The 14633-nt window shown below is 36.4% G+C and overlaps 1 protein-coding gene and 1 long non-coding RNA gene across 3 annotated transcripts in view; one reads left to right on the forward strand and one right to left on the reverse strand.

Moving 5' to 3' along the window:
* Positions 1-14633, reverse strand: part of LOC139973550 (uncharacterized) — a 287989-nt gene that overhangs the window by 33495 nt on the left and 239861 nt on the right. The window lies entirely within an intron of this gene.
* On the forward strand, positions 334-14624 carry LOC139973794 (uncharacterized). The gene is made up of 8 exons (XM_071980661.1): positions 334-358; positions 955-1015; positions 5887-5919; positions 7059-7148; positions 8561-8669; positions 10365-10613; positions 13023-13078; positions 14417-14624. The coding sequence occupies exons 1-6, from the start codon at positions 334-336 to the stop codon at positions 10434-10436; spliced, it is 390 nt and encodes a 129-aa protein (XP_071836762.1). The 3' UTR covers positions 10437-10613; positions 13023-13078; positions 14417-14624.

The following is a 14633-nucleotide window of genomic DNA, read 5'->3' on the forward strand; positions in this document are numbered from 1 at the left end:
AATGTTTTTATGATATCGCTAGTATTTTCAAAAGAGAAAATGCTAAGATGCAACTTACAAGGCCATTTCCAGCAATCTGGGAGGCATTTTCAGCCAAAATTTTCTTGTACGCTTCGCGCCAAACATGGTGGCGCTACGCTTAGATAGTTTGCAGAGCCGTATATAGAGATACGGCTCTTATAGATTGCAGTGCCCAATTTACAGTTTCGCCCCTCCCTTGGCAAATTCCTGGCTACGCGCCTGGCCACAGGCAACCGCAAAAGTTTATCCATTAAAACAATTTAATAGTATAGGTACGGACGGAGATTGCTTCCCTTTTAATTGCGTATGATTATGACGATACCTGCAAAAATTGAAAGCTTGTCGGGGAGAGCATTAATCCATGTCATGTGACAGGATTATTTCAATTTCTCTAGCTTATGATGATCTATGTGGTGGGAAGCATGGGCACTTTATTGTCCTGTTCAAGGGCGTAGGAACCGGGGGGCTGGGGGGGCGCCAGCCCCCAGTGAAAAATGTGGAGGGCGGAAGTATCATTCCGCCCCCCCCCCCCGCTTCGCAAGTCAGAAAAACCCCTTTTTCATTTCCATATGAGAAAAAAAATCTCACTTGGAGCACCAAATTGCATCTAAGGCCAGGTGAAAATACAAAATTAAGTTAACGAAATGGAGTCGGTGTTGAAGTGTGCTATATTGCACCAAATTGCATCTGAGGCTATCTGGAAATGCAAAAATATTCCAAAGGGGAGGGGGACACACCCTCTCCTTAGACCCCTCCCCCAGGTCGGTCATCAGTCTTCAGCCCCCCCCCCCACTCAAAAGTACCTTCCTACGCCACAGGTCCTGTTTGTGTTGAAACTCGTCTAGACTTACAGATCATGTTACTTTTATCAGTTAGTGTGTAATTCAATGGGGCCTGTAATAGGCGTATGCTACTTTCAGTAAACTTTCGCAGAACTGGTTGCTCTTAAACTTTACGTTAAGGTTGTCTTGTCAGGGGTCGCGTCGAAAGTAAGATAGGGGTCTGTTCACGTTAAAGCGCCCAAATTAGCATAAATGGCATTTGGAGCATTGTGACAAAATAATTAGAGATTCTAGAGATACAAATATTATCCCCTTGGAGAGAGTCCACCTAGCTGTACCTACCATAGCATAGACAACTTCCTGAGATATGCATATGGTATGCCATACTCCCAGAAGTGCCGAAATGTGGACGGAAAATGTTGCCATTTTCAAACTGCACAATTTGTACTTTGGTCTATTCTCAACTCCAAAAGAGGATTACTCCAAATTTTGTCATAATTGAACTTTGTGGCTATATGTTCCCTCTCATAAATATTTCAGAAAATTTCATCGATGAATTTGCGAATTATTGCGAAACTGGACCAGTGTTTCGGACATCACTTTTTCCGTCCACATTTATACACCAATTTATGAGTGGCATAGTTTGGGGTTAAATAACAAATGTTGAAAGTGGTGTGCCTTTTCAGTACTGTCATAGTTGTATCAAATAAAATATATATCAGATGCATGTCCATTCAGCCACATTTTACTACACGATAAAGTTAAACAACATGCAAAATGTTTCCGTCCACATTTTGGTGATGTCCGAAACGTCATGAAGCAACTAATATATGAAGTATGTTAAAACCCACAAGACTGTTTTGTTGCTCTAATTAAAGCATAAGTACTCCCTCAACTACAGTATGTACATGAAACATTTCCACTCATCCGTTTTGATGTTATAACCATTTCAATTTTTCCGTCCATGTGTGTGATGTCCGAAACACCAGTGATGTCCGAAACAAGTTTTAATTAATATTGCTTTATGTTGCTTGAAAAAAAGACACAATAGATGAGCACTTCATATATTATGACAAGTTCTATTGTTACAAACATACATACTGCACTACTCAAAACTTTTTCCATCTTTACCAAATATTATAGCAAAATAACCTTAAAAATATGTTTCGGACATCACCATGTGTTTCGGACATCACTTTTGTGAATCCAACATATTGTAAAACAGCACTAGTTTCAACTGAATGATTCAATTGGTTGATTTCAGTGTGCTAGAATACACTAAGATCCTACAAAAGAATGCTTCCTAACTTTTGGTGTCATTTGAACAACATGTATTCATCTTTTGATGACTTGTGACAAGTCTAAAATGATATTCTACATATTTGGGTATGAATGTTTCTGGGAACATCAAATTACTTGGATTTTTCTAGAACTGACATCATTAACACTACAATTTTCCATCCTTTAGTACTGAAGAAGTAAAAAAAACTTTTAGTGATTTTTTTTCCTGACATAACATGTATCAGTATGCCATCACAGTATACAGTACATTAGAAAGTAATGCTGTAATTGTCTGCTATAGCTTGAATCAAGCTACAGTATTTGTCACAACCATAGAAAGCCTATTTATAGGCTAGAAGAACTACATCAAAGGGCCTGTGGGTACCATGCATGGACTGTCATGTGATGTGTTCCAGCTTCCATGGCGGTACCAATTTGATATTTCCCAATATCATATTGAGAATTGTAAAGTTATTTACACACAATTGGAATAGGCCTAGACGAGTTTTGTAGCACAGTAGCTCATGTTTCTATCACATCAGTCTACAGCATAGTATGTCAACGTCACTTTGAAAAACTGAACACCGTTCAGTGTCGTCTGTCGCTCTATATGTATGGAATCAGTGTGCATCTACTGTATAACACCCTATGTCAGAGCAGTTTAACTGTTGATGGGAACTTGATGGTTGTCAAGAAAAGCTACCAGTACTTTGGGAAGATGTTAGCTAAGTAGTAGGACCGTGGAACGTGTCTGGTGATCTAACCTATAAATGTTGGTCAACTACTATAACTACAATGTTAAGGTGCAGACATTGCTAGGTAACTGTGTGTTGTCTGCTGCTCTAAGCCCAAATATACATTTACTGTACTAGTTAGTAAATCACAATGGGCAATGTGGAGATTAATGCAGTACCTGTATATCAGATTATTAGTACCACCCTGGAACACATTACAGTACATGACCCTCTTTGACTGGTACGCGGATTTACTGTGTGATGAAACCTCCAGGTTTACTCGATGGTGTCAACAGTATTAATATACACAGAGTGGTGCATCATGCATGACCATGTTTTCATTCCGAGTTGCTTCAGACTTCAGAGCTTTAGTGATATGTATACAGATATTTATCATTATGAAACTTAAGGATAAAGCTGAACAATTTGCTGAGCTGCTGTATACCATAACATCTAGGCCTGATACTTAAATGTAAGTTTAGGCCATAAGCTTAAATCATAACAATCTTACAAAGTAAATCATTTAATTCATATGTGACAAGGAGTATTTGTACAAACCATGAATACTTGTTTTTCACATTATAATAGCCAAGGCATAATGATGAATCTCAATAAAGAAGGATATTTAAACTAGTACTTATAGTACTACTAGTATAGGCTACTACTGTTGCTTAGCTGGACCAGTGGAAGCAATCTTCAACATTGGCAGATCCAGCTCAAAGGTGCATGGGGAGGGGGTGGGAGCGGGTGGGTACCATTTGAAGGGGTGCAAAATAGTTGTTATTGCTGACATTACTGAATAGGACCAAGCATTCTAGTGGAGTTTAGGATATGATACCTCCCCTCTGAAAATTGTTTAAATAGTAGACTCAATGATAATAGCTACAACAGGTGGGTGCCAAATTAGCTACTGTATGTAGGGATGTCTCCTGTGTACATCTGTATATTTATTAAATGGTAAATATTTGCTGTTTGTTTCAATTATTGCAGACTTCATCTAGGTAATGATGGAAATGTGGAAACCGTAAAAGTTAAAAAGAATTCTATAACCCTTTTGGGGGAAAAATTTCTTTGCAGTCAATAATAATACCATTTCCTGCAAAATAATGTATAAGTTGATGTTTCTGGAAAGTGTTGGTGAATGCTGGCCACTGCAAATGGTATGCTGGACAGGTAACGAATGTGGTGAAGCAGAGATTAACTTTATGCAAATGGTGATCAATGAATGGTCACTATGTGGAGTGTGATGGAGTGTTAGCTCAGTGGTTAACGCCGGTGCCTTTCAATCATAAGGTCCCGAGTTTGTGTCACTCCAAGATTAATGTATGTCGTCAAGTTACAGAGTTGTTGACAATTGTCAATTCATAATCATGGTCGTTAAATATGAATCTAAGAGACTGACTTCGGTCAGCTTGCGGCTTTGATAAGCCAATGATGGCTTCTTCGCGAGTTCCTGCTTGCAGGAGGATCTAAACTACATGTGTGTATTCTGGATATGTATGAATTGAGTAAGTAGTAAACAGTGATAATTCATTAACATTAAATGGGGTTATCATTTACACCAAGCCTTCAGATTTTCACTTATCACCTAAAGTATCACCTATCTTTTCACCTATCGGCTCTGTCCAGATGTTCAATTTAAAATGTGCCTCAGGGCATTTGTTTTCCCAAGAATTTACAGTGCCATTATTTTTCAGTACACCTTGTTGATTTCCCAGTCTATGGTGTTTTAATAAACTGCATTCCCTCAAAAATTCATAATATCTAGTGTAAATCTGCTACTGTCTGACTGTTGTATATATTTTGAAGCAGACTTTAGTTGCTTGAACAGGTTTGAATAGCAAAAATATTACTTTATACTGTTGTTACCTGCTGAAATATGTATTATTGTTATGCAGCTTTGTGAACATTTTTCCAAGGTGATGTCCGAAACATTCAGTGATGTCCGAAACGCTCATAAAGTAACTTTTAATGAACACTGAGGATTTGAACTATAATAAGTTCAAAACTGTCATTATACTGTACCTTGTAGGTAGCTTGTCAACAACAAAGACCCCTTTGTTACAAATTTAACTTTTGATATGATATGCGTTGTGTAGAAAACATAGTGATGTCCTAATACAGTTGTGGTGATGTTCGAAACTAGTCCAAGACAGTCTTATGTAAATCTATAAAACAAGTGTTTGCATTTTTCATTTTTTCAAATAAATTTGATGCTATTTGTTAACATCACATATCGTGATGTACTGATATATATTGCTAAGTATTAACAAGCATGGCCTTTCGTTTAATAATTGTCTTGTTAATCACTTGGATCACTTGTATCCCTTTTCTTTGTGTTGAACTTGGAACCTACAGTAGGAAGGGTCCATAGATCTCTTTTGGTACGGGTATCAACTAACTAAAATGCTTTTCTATTCATTATTATTGCCATTAAATGAACATCATTTGGTTTATTACTAAATATTAGGTTTAATATATTAGGTAAACCATTGGTGGGTGATGTCCGAAACAAGATCATTTTGGAGGGGTGATGTCCGAAACAAGAGTCAAGAAAAAAAAATTCTGAGAGGACAAGACCCAGAATTTTCAGCTTTTGGTTAATATATGTGCTTAAGTTGTGGTTTAATTTTATGGTATAATTGTTACTATTAATTTCAATTTTGTTCTTTAAAGAAAAACTTTTTAAACTTTATTTCGGGAAAAATTGAATATTTTCTAACGATACTCTAATATTTTTTAAAAAACATCATCGATATCATTGAAAACTTGTCTTACAATAGCAAATTTTGTGTTAATAAAGAAAATAAAAACAGAATTCCCAAAGGTAGCAGCAATGGAATGACACACCACCATTAAAAAAAGAACAAATTTTGGAAAATTTATAGATTGTCACACTTTGAACCATCTTGAATATAATTTCCAGAATAGTTTAAGCTCTGGTCAATTCTGATTCATAAATTGCAGATATTAGTTATGTTATTTACTTAGAATAGAAGTTCTTTACTGTAATTTGAAAATTTGGTACCTCAGGCAACCAAATTGGGCGCTTTAACGTGAACAGACCCATATTCTCATCCTGCAAGTACATTGATATTTCAGTAGGTTTGTGACCATTAAAGATAAATATTCACTAAAAGTTATGTTGTATGCATTACTGTCTACAAGGAATTAGCCTAAACTTACGTTTGGTCCTAATCATGATAATACAGAAGTTAGTCAGGTCTAGGCCTATACAGTATATTGACGTCAAAATGTCTTACTATTTAGGCATTATCAGCTATACTAGGCTATAGCCTAGGTTAGGTTGAAGCCTATGAACTTGAAGCAGTTTGACACAAGACTAATTCTTCTTTTTCTTACTCATTTATTTGAATGTAATGATAAATTATTAAATAAATGTGGTGCGAGCACACACGTTCAGCCGGATTATACAGTTGTTCTTCGGCCGATTCGAAGTAAGCTTGCACATTCATATGGTACGGATTCTAAAGTCAGGCCATAAATGTTTCTTTCCTTTACTTTTTCCTTAATGGTCAGTTATAGTTTGCAAAAATTTGAAGAAAACAAGTTGAATGATTTTCTAGTGTCCTCCGATGCACATGCATGCCTATACCCTAATACAATAAACAAAATAAATGAAATGAAATGAGAATCTAACCAAATCCCTTACATTTTGAAAAGCATAACATTAAAGGCATTGAAGACTCGCCCCAAACCGCGTGCGGCCATCTGAAAAAGTTAACTTCCTTTTGCTTGCAAGTGACGTTTTGTTTGTGTCGCTACAAAATGCAAACAGTATTGAAACGTGATGTAGCGACCTACTTTGGAATTTCAGTCATTGTCGGTTTTTACTAAATATCTCATTAGTCATTACTCTCGGGCAAATGGACATAAGCGATTAACCCATGACCCCGGGTTGTGTGACTCAACCGTTAGGAACGAGTCTTTGGCCAAAAAGAGGAGTTTTTCCCACGATAACATTCTCCTATCGAAATCACGCTCGATAACAAGTGTTTTTCAATTATCGCATCTACGATCATTTATATTGGAGTTTCCGCTGTTAATTCATATTAATTAGTCCGGGATCTATCATTAATGCATCAGTGCACGTTATTGGAATTCTTCTTTGATTTCATTCTGAGGATCACGACTTTCACGACTTAATTATTAAACAACGTATTGGATTAGTGGTTACAAGAGTATTTTGAGTTGTCCCGTTTCTATATTTTGTTATGAGGAAGAAACTATCGCTGTTCTGCGCCAGGCACCAGCGACGCCCTTCTCATAAAAACTGGAACTGGTTAGAGATATCTGTGAAGAAAAAAAGGTGAGTTTATAAACGTATTAAATTCACTAAAGTGATACCTTGTTATCTTTAGCTGGACCTGAGATGTACATCGCTGTATCGTTCATACCATGTGCTGTGGGTATTGACCGCAGCTGTATGTACTGACTGTACACTAGTGTCTAATTACCGACGTCCGGTAGCAAGCTGTGTGTGTATTTTCTGGGATCGATGGTAGTGATTAACACTTGTGTTACACCTCGTTCAAAACAAGGTCAGATTACCGGCATTAGACGTTTCTTTTTGCGCGAGTCTTCACACCCTTTAACCTACAAAGAAATCTAACTATGGTTACACACGTGACTAGTCATATTGTACTGTAGCAATATGCCTAGTCTAAAGTCAATTAAGGATAATTTTAAATACAGTAGTCCATAGCCTACAATATTTTTAACTCAGGTATGATTCATACTAAATGAAATTCTTGTGATCATTCTCATGTCGAACTGGTTACTGTTCACAGTGTTGCCACAGAATCTGACTGTCAGCTTACCAGTACTGTATTCCTGATTTAACATGGCAGCTCCATTACCCATCAGGTGAGAACCATGAATGTTTTTCATCAATATGTATTTATTTGTTTTTCATTAGAGAACAGAAATATTGTTTTCCTTCCTCACTTTCTGTTTTATATTTTAAAGCATAAGAATTTTAACTTGGAAACATGGACTAGAAACTGAGCTGCTTATGGGACTACTTCATTATTAATGAAAATGTAATACTTGTGCTATTCAGTGAAATTGTATGCATAATTCCTTATGCCTACACTTAAGCTAATATTTGAATATGGTATTAGACGGTAAGATTACCTGATGTTAGTAATCTTATCTCTATAACGAGAGCAGTATATATATTTTGGAAGACAGTGTACTTTTGTTTGCTGCAACTACGTTATTACTAAAAAGTTTGTAGTAAATGCATTTAAACTACATGATTACTTATTACTGTTCATTGACTGAAAGATTGTAAGAAGAACCTAGATGGTGATATTAAATATGTGTGAATTTGGATAAATTCTAGCGTGTTTTTTCATCTACAGTTGCATACATTATTTCAGCTGGGATAAACTGATAACCATTAAATACTGTATTCTCCTGTGATCAATTTCTTTGGTTCAGAACATAATGTTTGCGCATCAATTCACTCTTTTGCATTTTGCATTCAACTCTTTTGCATGTGTACTTAGTAAACACTTTTTGCATATCAGTTGGAGTAGCAGCCTACTGTAGCAGCCTTGCTGTACTAGTGGTACATTTCATACTCATTAGTGCAAAACTTTAGAAAATACTACAGTCATAATGTCTCTAATTTCCTTTTCTCTTTTAATGGAGACAAATGCCCTTTAAGTTTGAAGCATAAAACATGTTTTTTTTTCTATTTGAATAAAAATGTAGCCCAATCGTGATTGATGGAAAGACGGCATATCTTTCTGGACAGTCGGGATTGGATCCTGACAATAACTTCAAGTTAGTACCAGGAGGTATTGAACCTGAGACTCTGCAAGTAAGTGCACAGTACACGTTCACTGCATGACTCTCTGTATTAAATTAATGCTATTAATTTGTTCTACACAATAAACTTTCATAAATTTGAGAAGCCTGTTTGACTAAAGAAGAATTTGTAAGATTCCAGCAATGTAGGCCAGTGCCTAATATTCAAACTTTCGAAACAATTTTCTTTGCCAAAAATAAGGAACCAAGATTTACGATAATTTAATTGCTGAGAGAGTTTATTGTTGTTGTTGTGCATGTACAACTGGTAGATTAGAATTCTGCTCTATCAACAACGGTGGCAGAAGTTAAGTCATTACTGTGAAAGATGATAGGAAGGAAACCGATTCACAAAGTTATGTGTACGGAGAAAATTGTCATTAGGGTACTAACTTTAAAGTTAAGTTGTCTAAGAATGAAAGTGTTTTAATTTGTGACCTGAATAACTAATAAGTATACAGTAACAACTTGTGCAGTTACACCCGGGACTGGAGAGGAGAAAAGAACTGGTTGAAAAATGTAAATGTTTCCAGAATCACATTGTCATATTATTGATTGATTGATTTATTTGTTTTATCACGTGAATATGTACAATGTGATAGGAAGTCCTCTAAAAAACATTCAGATGGTTAACAAAGTAGAGGACTCCCTGTAAAGAAAAGGCAAAAGTAAACTAAATATATAAGAAAAAATGAACATGTTCAATAATAAGATGCAATAATTTTTTGAATAAAGTTTCTTCTGAATGATTTTGCAGAAGGTTTATTTGTAATATTGTCTGATAGAGAATTCCATGTTTTGATTGTACGTGCCCTTAGTGATAACATCCCCATTGTAGAATTATACCTGTTATAATATGCATTGCCTGAAAATCTGGTATTGCAATGATGAATATCACTGTTACATATTAAGTAGTCATTAAAAACATTTGGAAACAGTCCATTCCATGCCTTATAAGCAAATGTAGCAGGGTTAACCCTAATAATGTCATCAGTTTTTAACAAATTAGAACGCTTAAAAAGAGGATTTGTGTGGTCCCGTGGTTTGGCATGTGTTATATGGCGGACAGCTGTCTTCTGTGTAATACAAATGGGATTCAGATTGGTATATCTAGTACCAGACCATATGTTACAACAATACGTAATATTTGGCTGGACTAATGTCTGATAGAGAATCTTTCAAATGTGTTGTGGCAGATAATGCTTTTAAAGCTTATCTAAAACACCGGTGTTTTTTGCAACATTTTTACAGACAGTTGTAGTGTGGTCACACCATTTAAGTTCATGATCTATATATATACGCCTAAAAATCTAGTACTATTGACTTGTTGTAGTCGTTTACCACCCATAGTAATATCAGCATATTATTGCTTGCTGTAGGCTTAGAGAAGTGTGAAAGCTTGAGAGTAATGCCGCATTTCTGGTACTGTAGCAATTGTAAGTTTTACACCCGACATCCTAAAGAATAATTGCGATGACATTTTACATCTATGTTATTTAATCCAAATCTGTCAAAATTTGCTCAGTTGCTTTGTTCTGGTTACTCAAGGAGTAGTTATAGATACTTATTGAGATTTTGCAGCATTATTGAGCCAATGTTCCCAAATTTTGAGAAACCGTTGGGTTATGTAGAGCTATTTAAGGTTTGAAAGAAATAATTGTCACAAGCAGACAATATCCTACATTCTGTACGATTTATTTTCCCACAGACGTTTAACAACATTGGCAGAGTTCTTCGAAGCCAAGGGCTGTCCTATGAAGATGTTGAGTGGGGTTTCTAAAGAAGCATTCAATTTGTTACACAGAATAGACCAACTTGACCTTGTGAATAAGCTCTGATTTGCAAGCAAAATGAGAAAAAAATTCATTCCTTTACCATTTTCTCCTAGTGGTGAAAGTGACAGTGTTTCTCACAGATCTCAATGACTTTTCCAAAATGAATGAAGTCTACAGACAGTGTAAGTTTGTCTATTTTTCCTAACTTTTTTTTTTTAGTAATCTTAACATCCTTATCACCTGCATCATACTGACAACTCACTATCAGAGTGATCTGGTTTGAATTGAACTTCTGCGAAGGTCACCTGCTCCGATACTGTAAGTTTGTAGACATACGGTAGGTTAAATGTTGAGCTTTGAGTTGTGTCTAGTATGTACTCCATTCAATTGAATTCAAGTCAATTTATTTCTTATATGTACATAACTCACTGACAAAAGAAGTTAGAACAAAGAATTACATAATATTACATACGATGGCAGGGGCGGCATTTTGTTTCAAATATTGGGGGGGGGGACATTTGCTTGGGTGCAGGCGAATTACTATCAAAGCGGAGCGCCACCATTGGTGGCGCGCAGCGTACAAGAACATTTCTGGTTTTGATAGCCCCCCAGATCACCGGAAATGGCACTTCTCGGGCTTGAAAAATGACCAACCAGATGAGCACTTTTGACTGAGAACCAAGTTTTTCCCAATACTTTTTTTTTTCATTCATAACCTTTACAAGATTGTCACCAGTCACACATCATGTTCGACCTCATCGCATCTCCTGTGGATCATTGCTTTTGTAGGTAATTCTACGTAACGCCCCACAATACCCGTCAGCCCCACTTTTCAAGGTTTTAAGTCCATTATTTGTTCAGAATTTGAATAATAAATTCACTTCAAAACATACCCATAATGTTGCACAAAATTTCATCTATTGACAACCAATATAGAAAAAAAACCTTCAACCCCTAACAGACCGGTCAAAATTGAACGAGTAGAGGGAAGTATGATGAAGAATGTTGGGCAAGGAATTTTCGAAAATTCAGACACAGTTAATTTCTTGGTGTAAAAATATTTAAACCTCTTATAACGGCTACTATAAAACTATAACCCCCCCCTTGGCTACGCGCCTGCGGTTAGAAATCTTGTAGGAAACAGGCCAAATGGAAACCCAGTGATCCCATATCGATGTGGATCATAAGTATGATTGTACGTACTTACACTCATACACAAGAGATATACAGACATTATGATAATAATCATGAGTGACAACATGCTTTACGGTCACAGGTCACAGAAACGACCACAAAGAGTCATTTACCTCATGCAGCATGTGTTGGATGAAGTTTTAGCCACCGCCAAATACGATTTGGATAAATAATCTCACGCATTATTTTCTATTTATATATAGCCACACACACAAATTATGCCACCAAATATTGGGGGGATACTAGTTACTATTAGATACTACCGTATATCCCCAACCTAAAATATTGGGGGGACATGTCCAAGAACAGTGAAAAAACTTCCAGCCTCCACCGGGATTCGAACCCGGGTCTCCCGCTCTGTACGCGAACACCCTAACCAACTTGGCTATGGACGCTGATTGTATGTCCAGAGGTTCGAAACCGGTAAGGAAGGTCGTAATTTCACTGTGGGCGTTTGTCACCTGTATCGTTTGTCACCTGGTTGCTACAGCCCTATTTTCCTTTTTCATCGGCAAACCAAATTTCATTACGGAAGCGGTCCGTCTAACTATTCATTTCGAAAAAAAAGTAAAAACTACTTTCGGTCATATATAGTAACAAATTGTGACACGGTTAGACAGGCGCCTTGCAAGGGATTTGCCAATGGAGGGGCGAAGCTTGTATAGGCAAACTATCTAAGCGTAGCGCCACCATATCTTGGCGCGAAGCGCATAAGAAAATCTTGGCTGAAAAGGCCTCCCAGATCGCTGGAAATGGCACTTCCCAGGCCTTGTAAGTTGCATCTAAGCATTTTCTATTTTGAAATTACTAGCGATATCATAAAAAAATATGCTAAAAAAAACTATGCCACCAAATATTGGGGGGATATTAGATACTACAGTATATCCCCCCACCTAAAATATTGGGGGGACATGTCCCCCCCATCCCCCCATGATCGCCGCCCATGTACGATGGACTCTAGAAAAAAGAACACTGTTCGTCAAAGCTAGTAACCGTGAAAAAAAAAAAAAAAAAAAACCTGCAGATTGATAGTATGTATCGTATGTTGTTGTGTGGTGCTGTGTAGTTCTCGTATAGCTTTAGTATAGCATACAGTAGATTGGTGACGTAATGACAGATAGTTGGTGTTCGTTGTGTAATATCTGTGACATTATATCTATGCAAGGCAGTGGTTGGCTTGTTGCAGATCACTGTACATCAGGATGTATTAATGTACATATCAAGAATTATTCAAATATCTCTTAGAATTGGTACCAAGTGACTATAACACTTGTAGACATATTGATTGCCTTATAAGCCAATTATTACGACAATTGTTATGTTTGTAAACACAACCAGCTTGTACTAAATTGAATTGAAATATTAAGATTGTCATATTTTCTTTTCTAAATTTACAGATTTTCCCAAAAACTTCCCTGCCCGTTAAGCAGTTAAAGTAGCTGGCCTTGTAGTGGTAAGTGTTCTATGGGTAGCAGTATTTGGAATTTCGCATAGAAAATTCAGTATTTTACACAGTAATTTGATGTTTAGTTCATTGAACAGTCCAGCTTGCAGCTCTCTCCATATCTGGAAATGCATTTTTAATGATTGAAACTTCTCAAGGCACCTTTAGCAGCTTCTCATTGAAAATACTGTTGAGCTTTAAATTATTGCAAGGTTTCTTCTTTATAAAATTTGCTTGGAAAAGATTAGAGGAATTATGAAGTTAAAGGTTTACAGTCTCGTTTGAGACCAAAGGCCTCCTCATACAACTCATTGGTTACTTGTCTCACCCACACACCAAAGTGTGCACAATTCAAGCAATCCTTCCTGGGGCACTACAGTGCACCACATCTACGTGTCCCCTAAGGGAGTTCCCATAGGGTGCAGCCACAAACAGGTGCACGCAACTATATTTACAAATGTCCTCGCAAGTCCCCATTTATACACTTGGGTGAAGAGAGGCGATGGAGATAAAGTTCCCTGCCCAAGCACACAATGTATTAATGATTACGTGTCATTTGAGCACATTTGATAGATATGCTAATATTTTACTTTTAAATATTCATCAATATTGATATTCTACCAGCCATATTCCTATTCCATTTTCTCTAATATCAACCACTTTAATTACCTCCCATGGGTTTCATGCTGATATGTTTATAAAGAACATTAAAGCTTGAAACACTTGCCAGCCTTTTGCAAGAAGAATTTGAATTGATTAAATGGATGCTTACTTTGTGAAATGTTAACAGATTGAATCTGTTTTGCTTCAAAGTTGTATTTTTGGGACTAAATGATGACAGAGACAAAAAAAGGTGTGCAAAGTACTTTGAACTTTGAAAGTTTGAACCGTTTTACAGAGTTTATAAAAGTGTCTCCCGCCATTGACGTACTAAGCATAATCATGCAGCTTTGTAAAGAGAGTAATTGGGGGGCAAGAGTGTTACTGTTTTTTTTTTTTTTCATGGGTTCGAATATTCTAATGATGATAGTGAAGAGGAAGATATAACACATGATTTGACAATTGATTTTGATATAGATTAATTGTACAGAAATAGAGACTACAGCACTGTGGGCTCATGGATCTAACTTTGAAGGCAGAACAAAATGGTACTTTGTATTCTTAAAGAAAGGGACAAGATGAGACAATCTGGATATCTTCTTTGAAAGCTTTAAGTACCAATGTCAAGTACTGTATGAAAGTTAGCATCCCTTCAATGAATTAAAAATATATATATTTTTCAATCTTTTTGATATCCAGAATAAATCTGAAATTTAATTTTGATCTTGTTTTGAATGATCATTTCAGAATGCAAGAATCGAGATAGAATGCATAGCGTCATTTGACCATGCTGTTCGACCGATGAGCAAGCTGTGATTGGACGGTTTTCTATCTTGAAACTGATGACAATTGCCATGACAACTTCATCACCTCATTATAATAGTATAATTGCGAAATTTGCTGCTGAAATAATGAAGAAATCATACAGATTCAATCTATGTAAACACGAAATGGATTTTTGACT

This window comes from Apostichopus japonicus, chromosome 9, assembly GCF_037975245.1.
Source record: "Apostichopus japonicus isolate 1M-3 chromosome 9, ASM3797524v1, whole genome shotgun sequence".
Lineage (NCBI taxonomy): Eukaryota > Metazoa > Echinodermata > Holothuroidea > Aspidochirotida > Stichopodidae > Apostichopus > Apostichopus japonicus.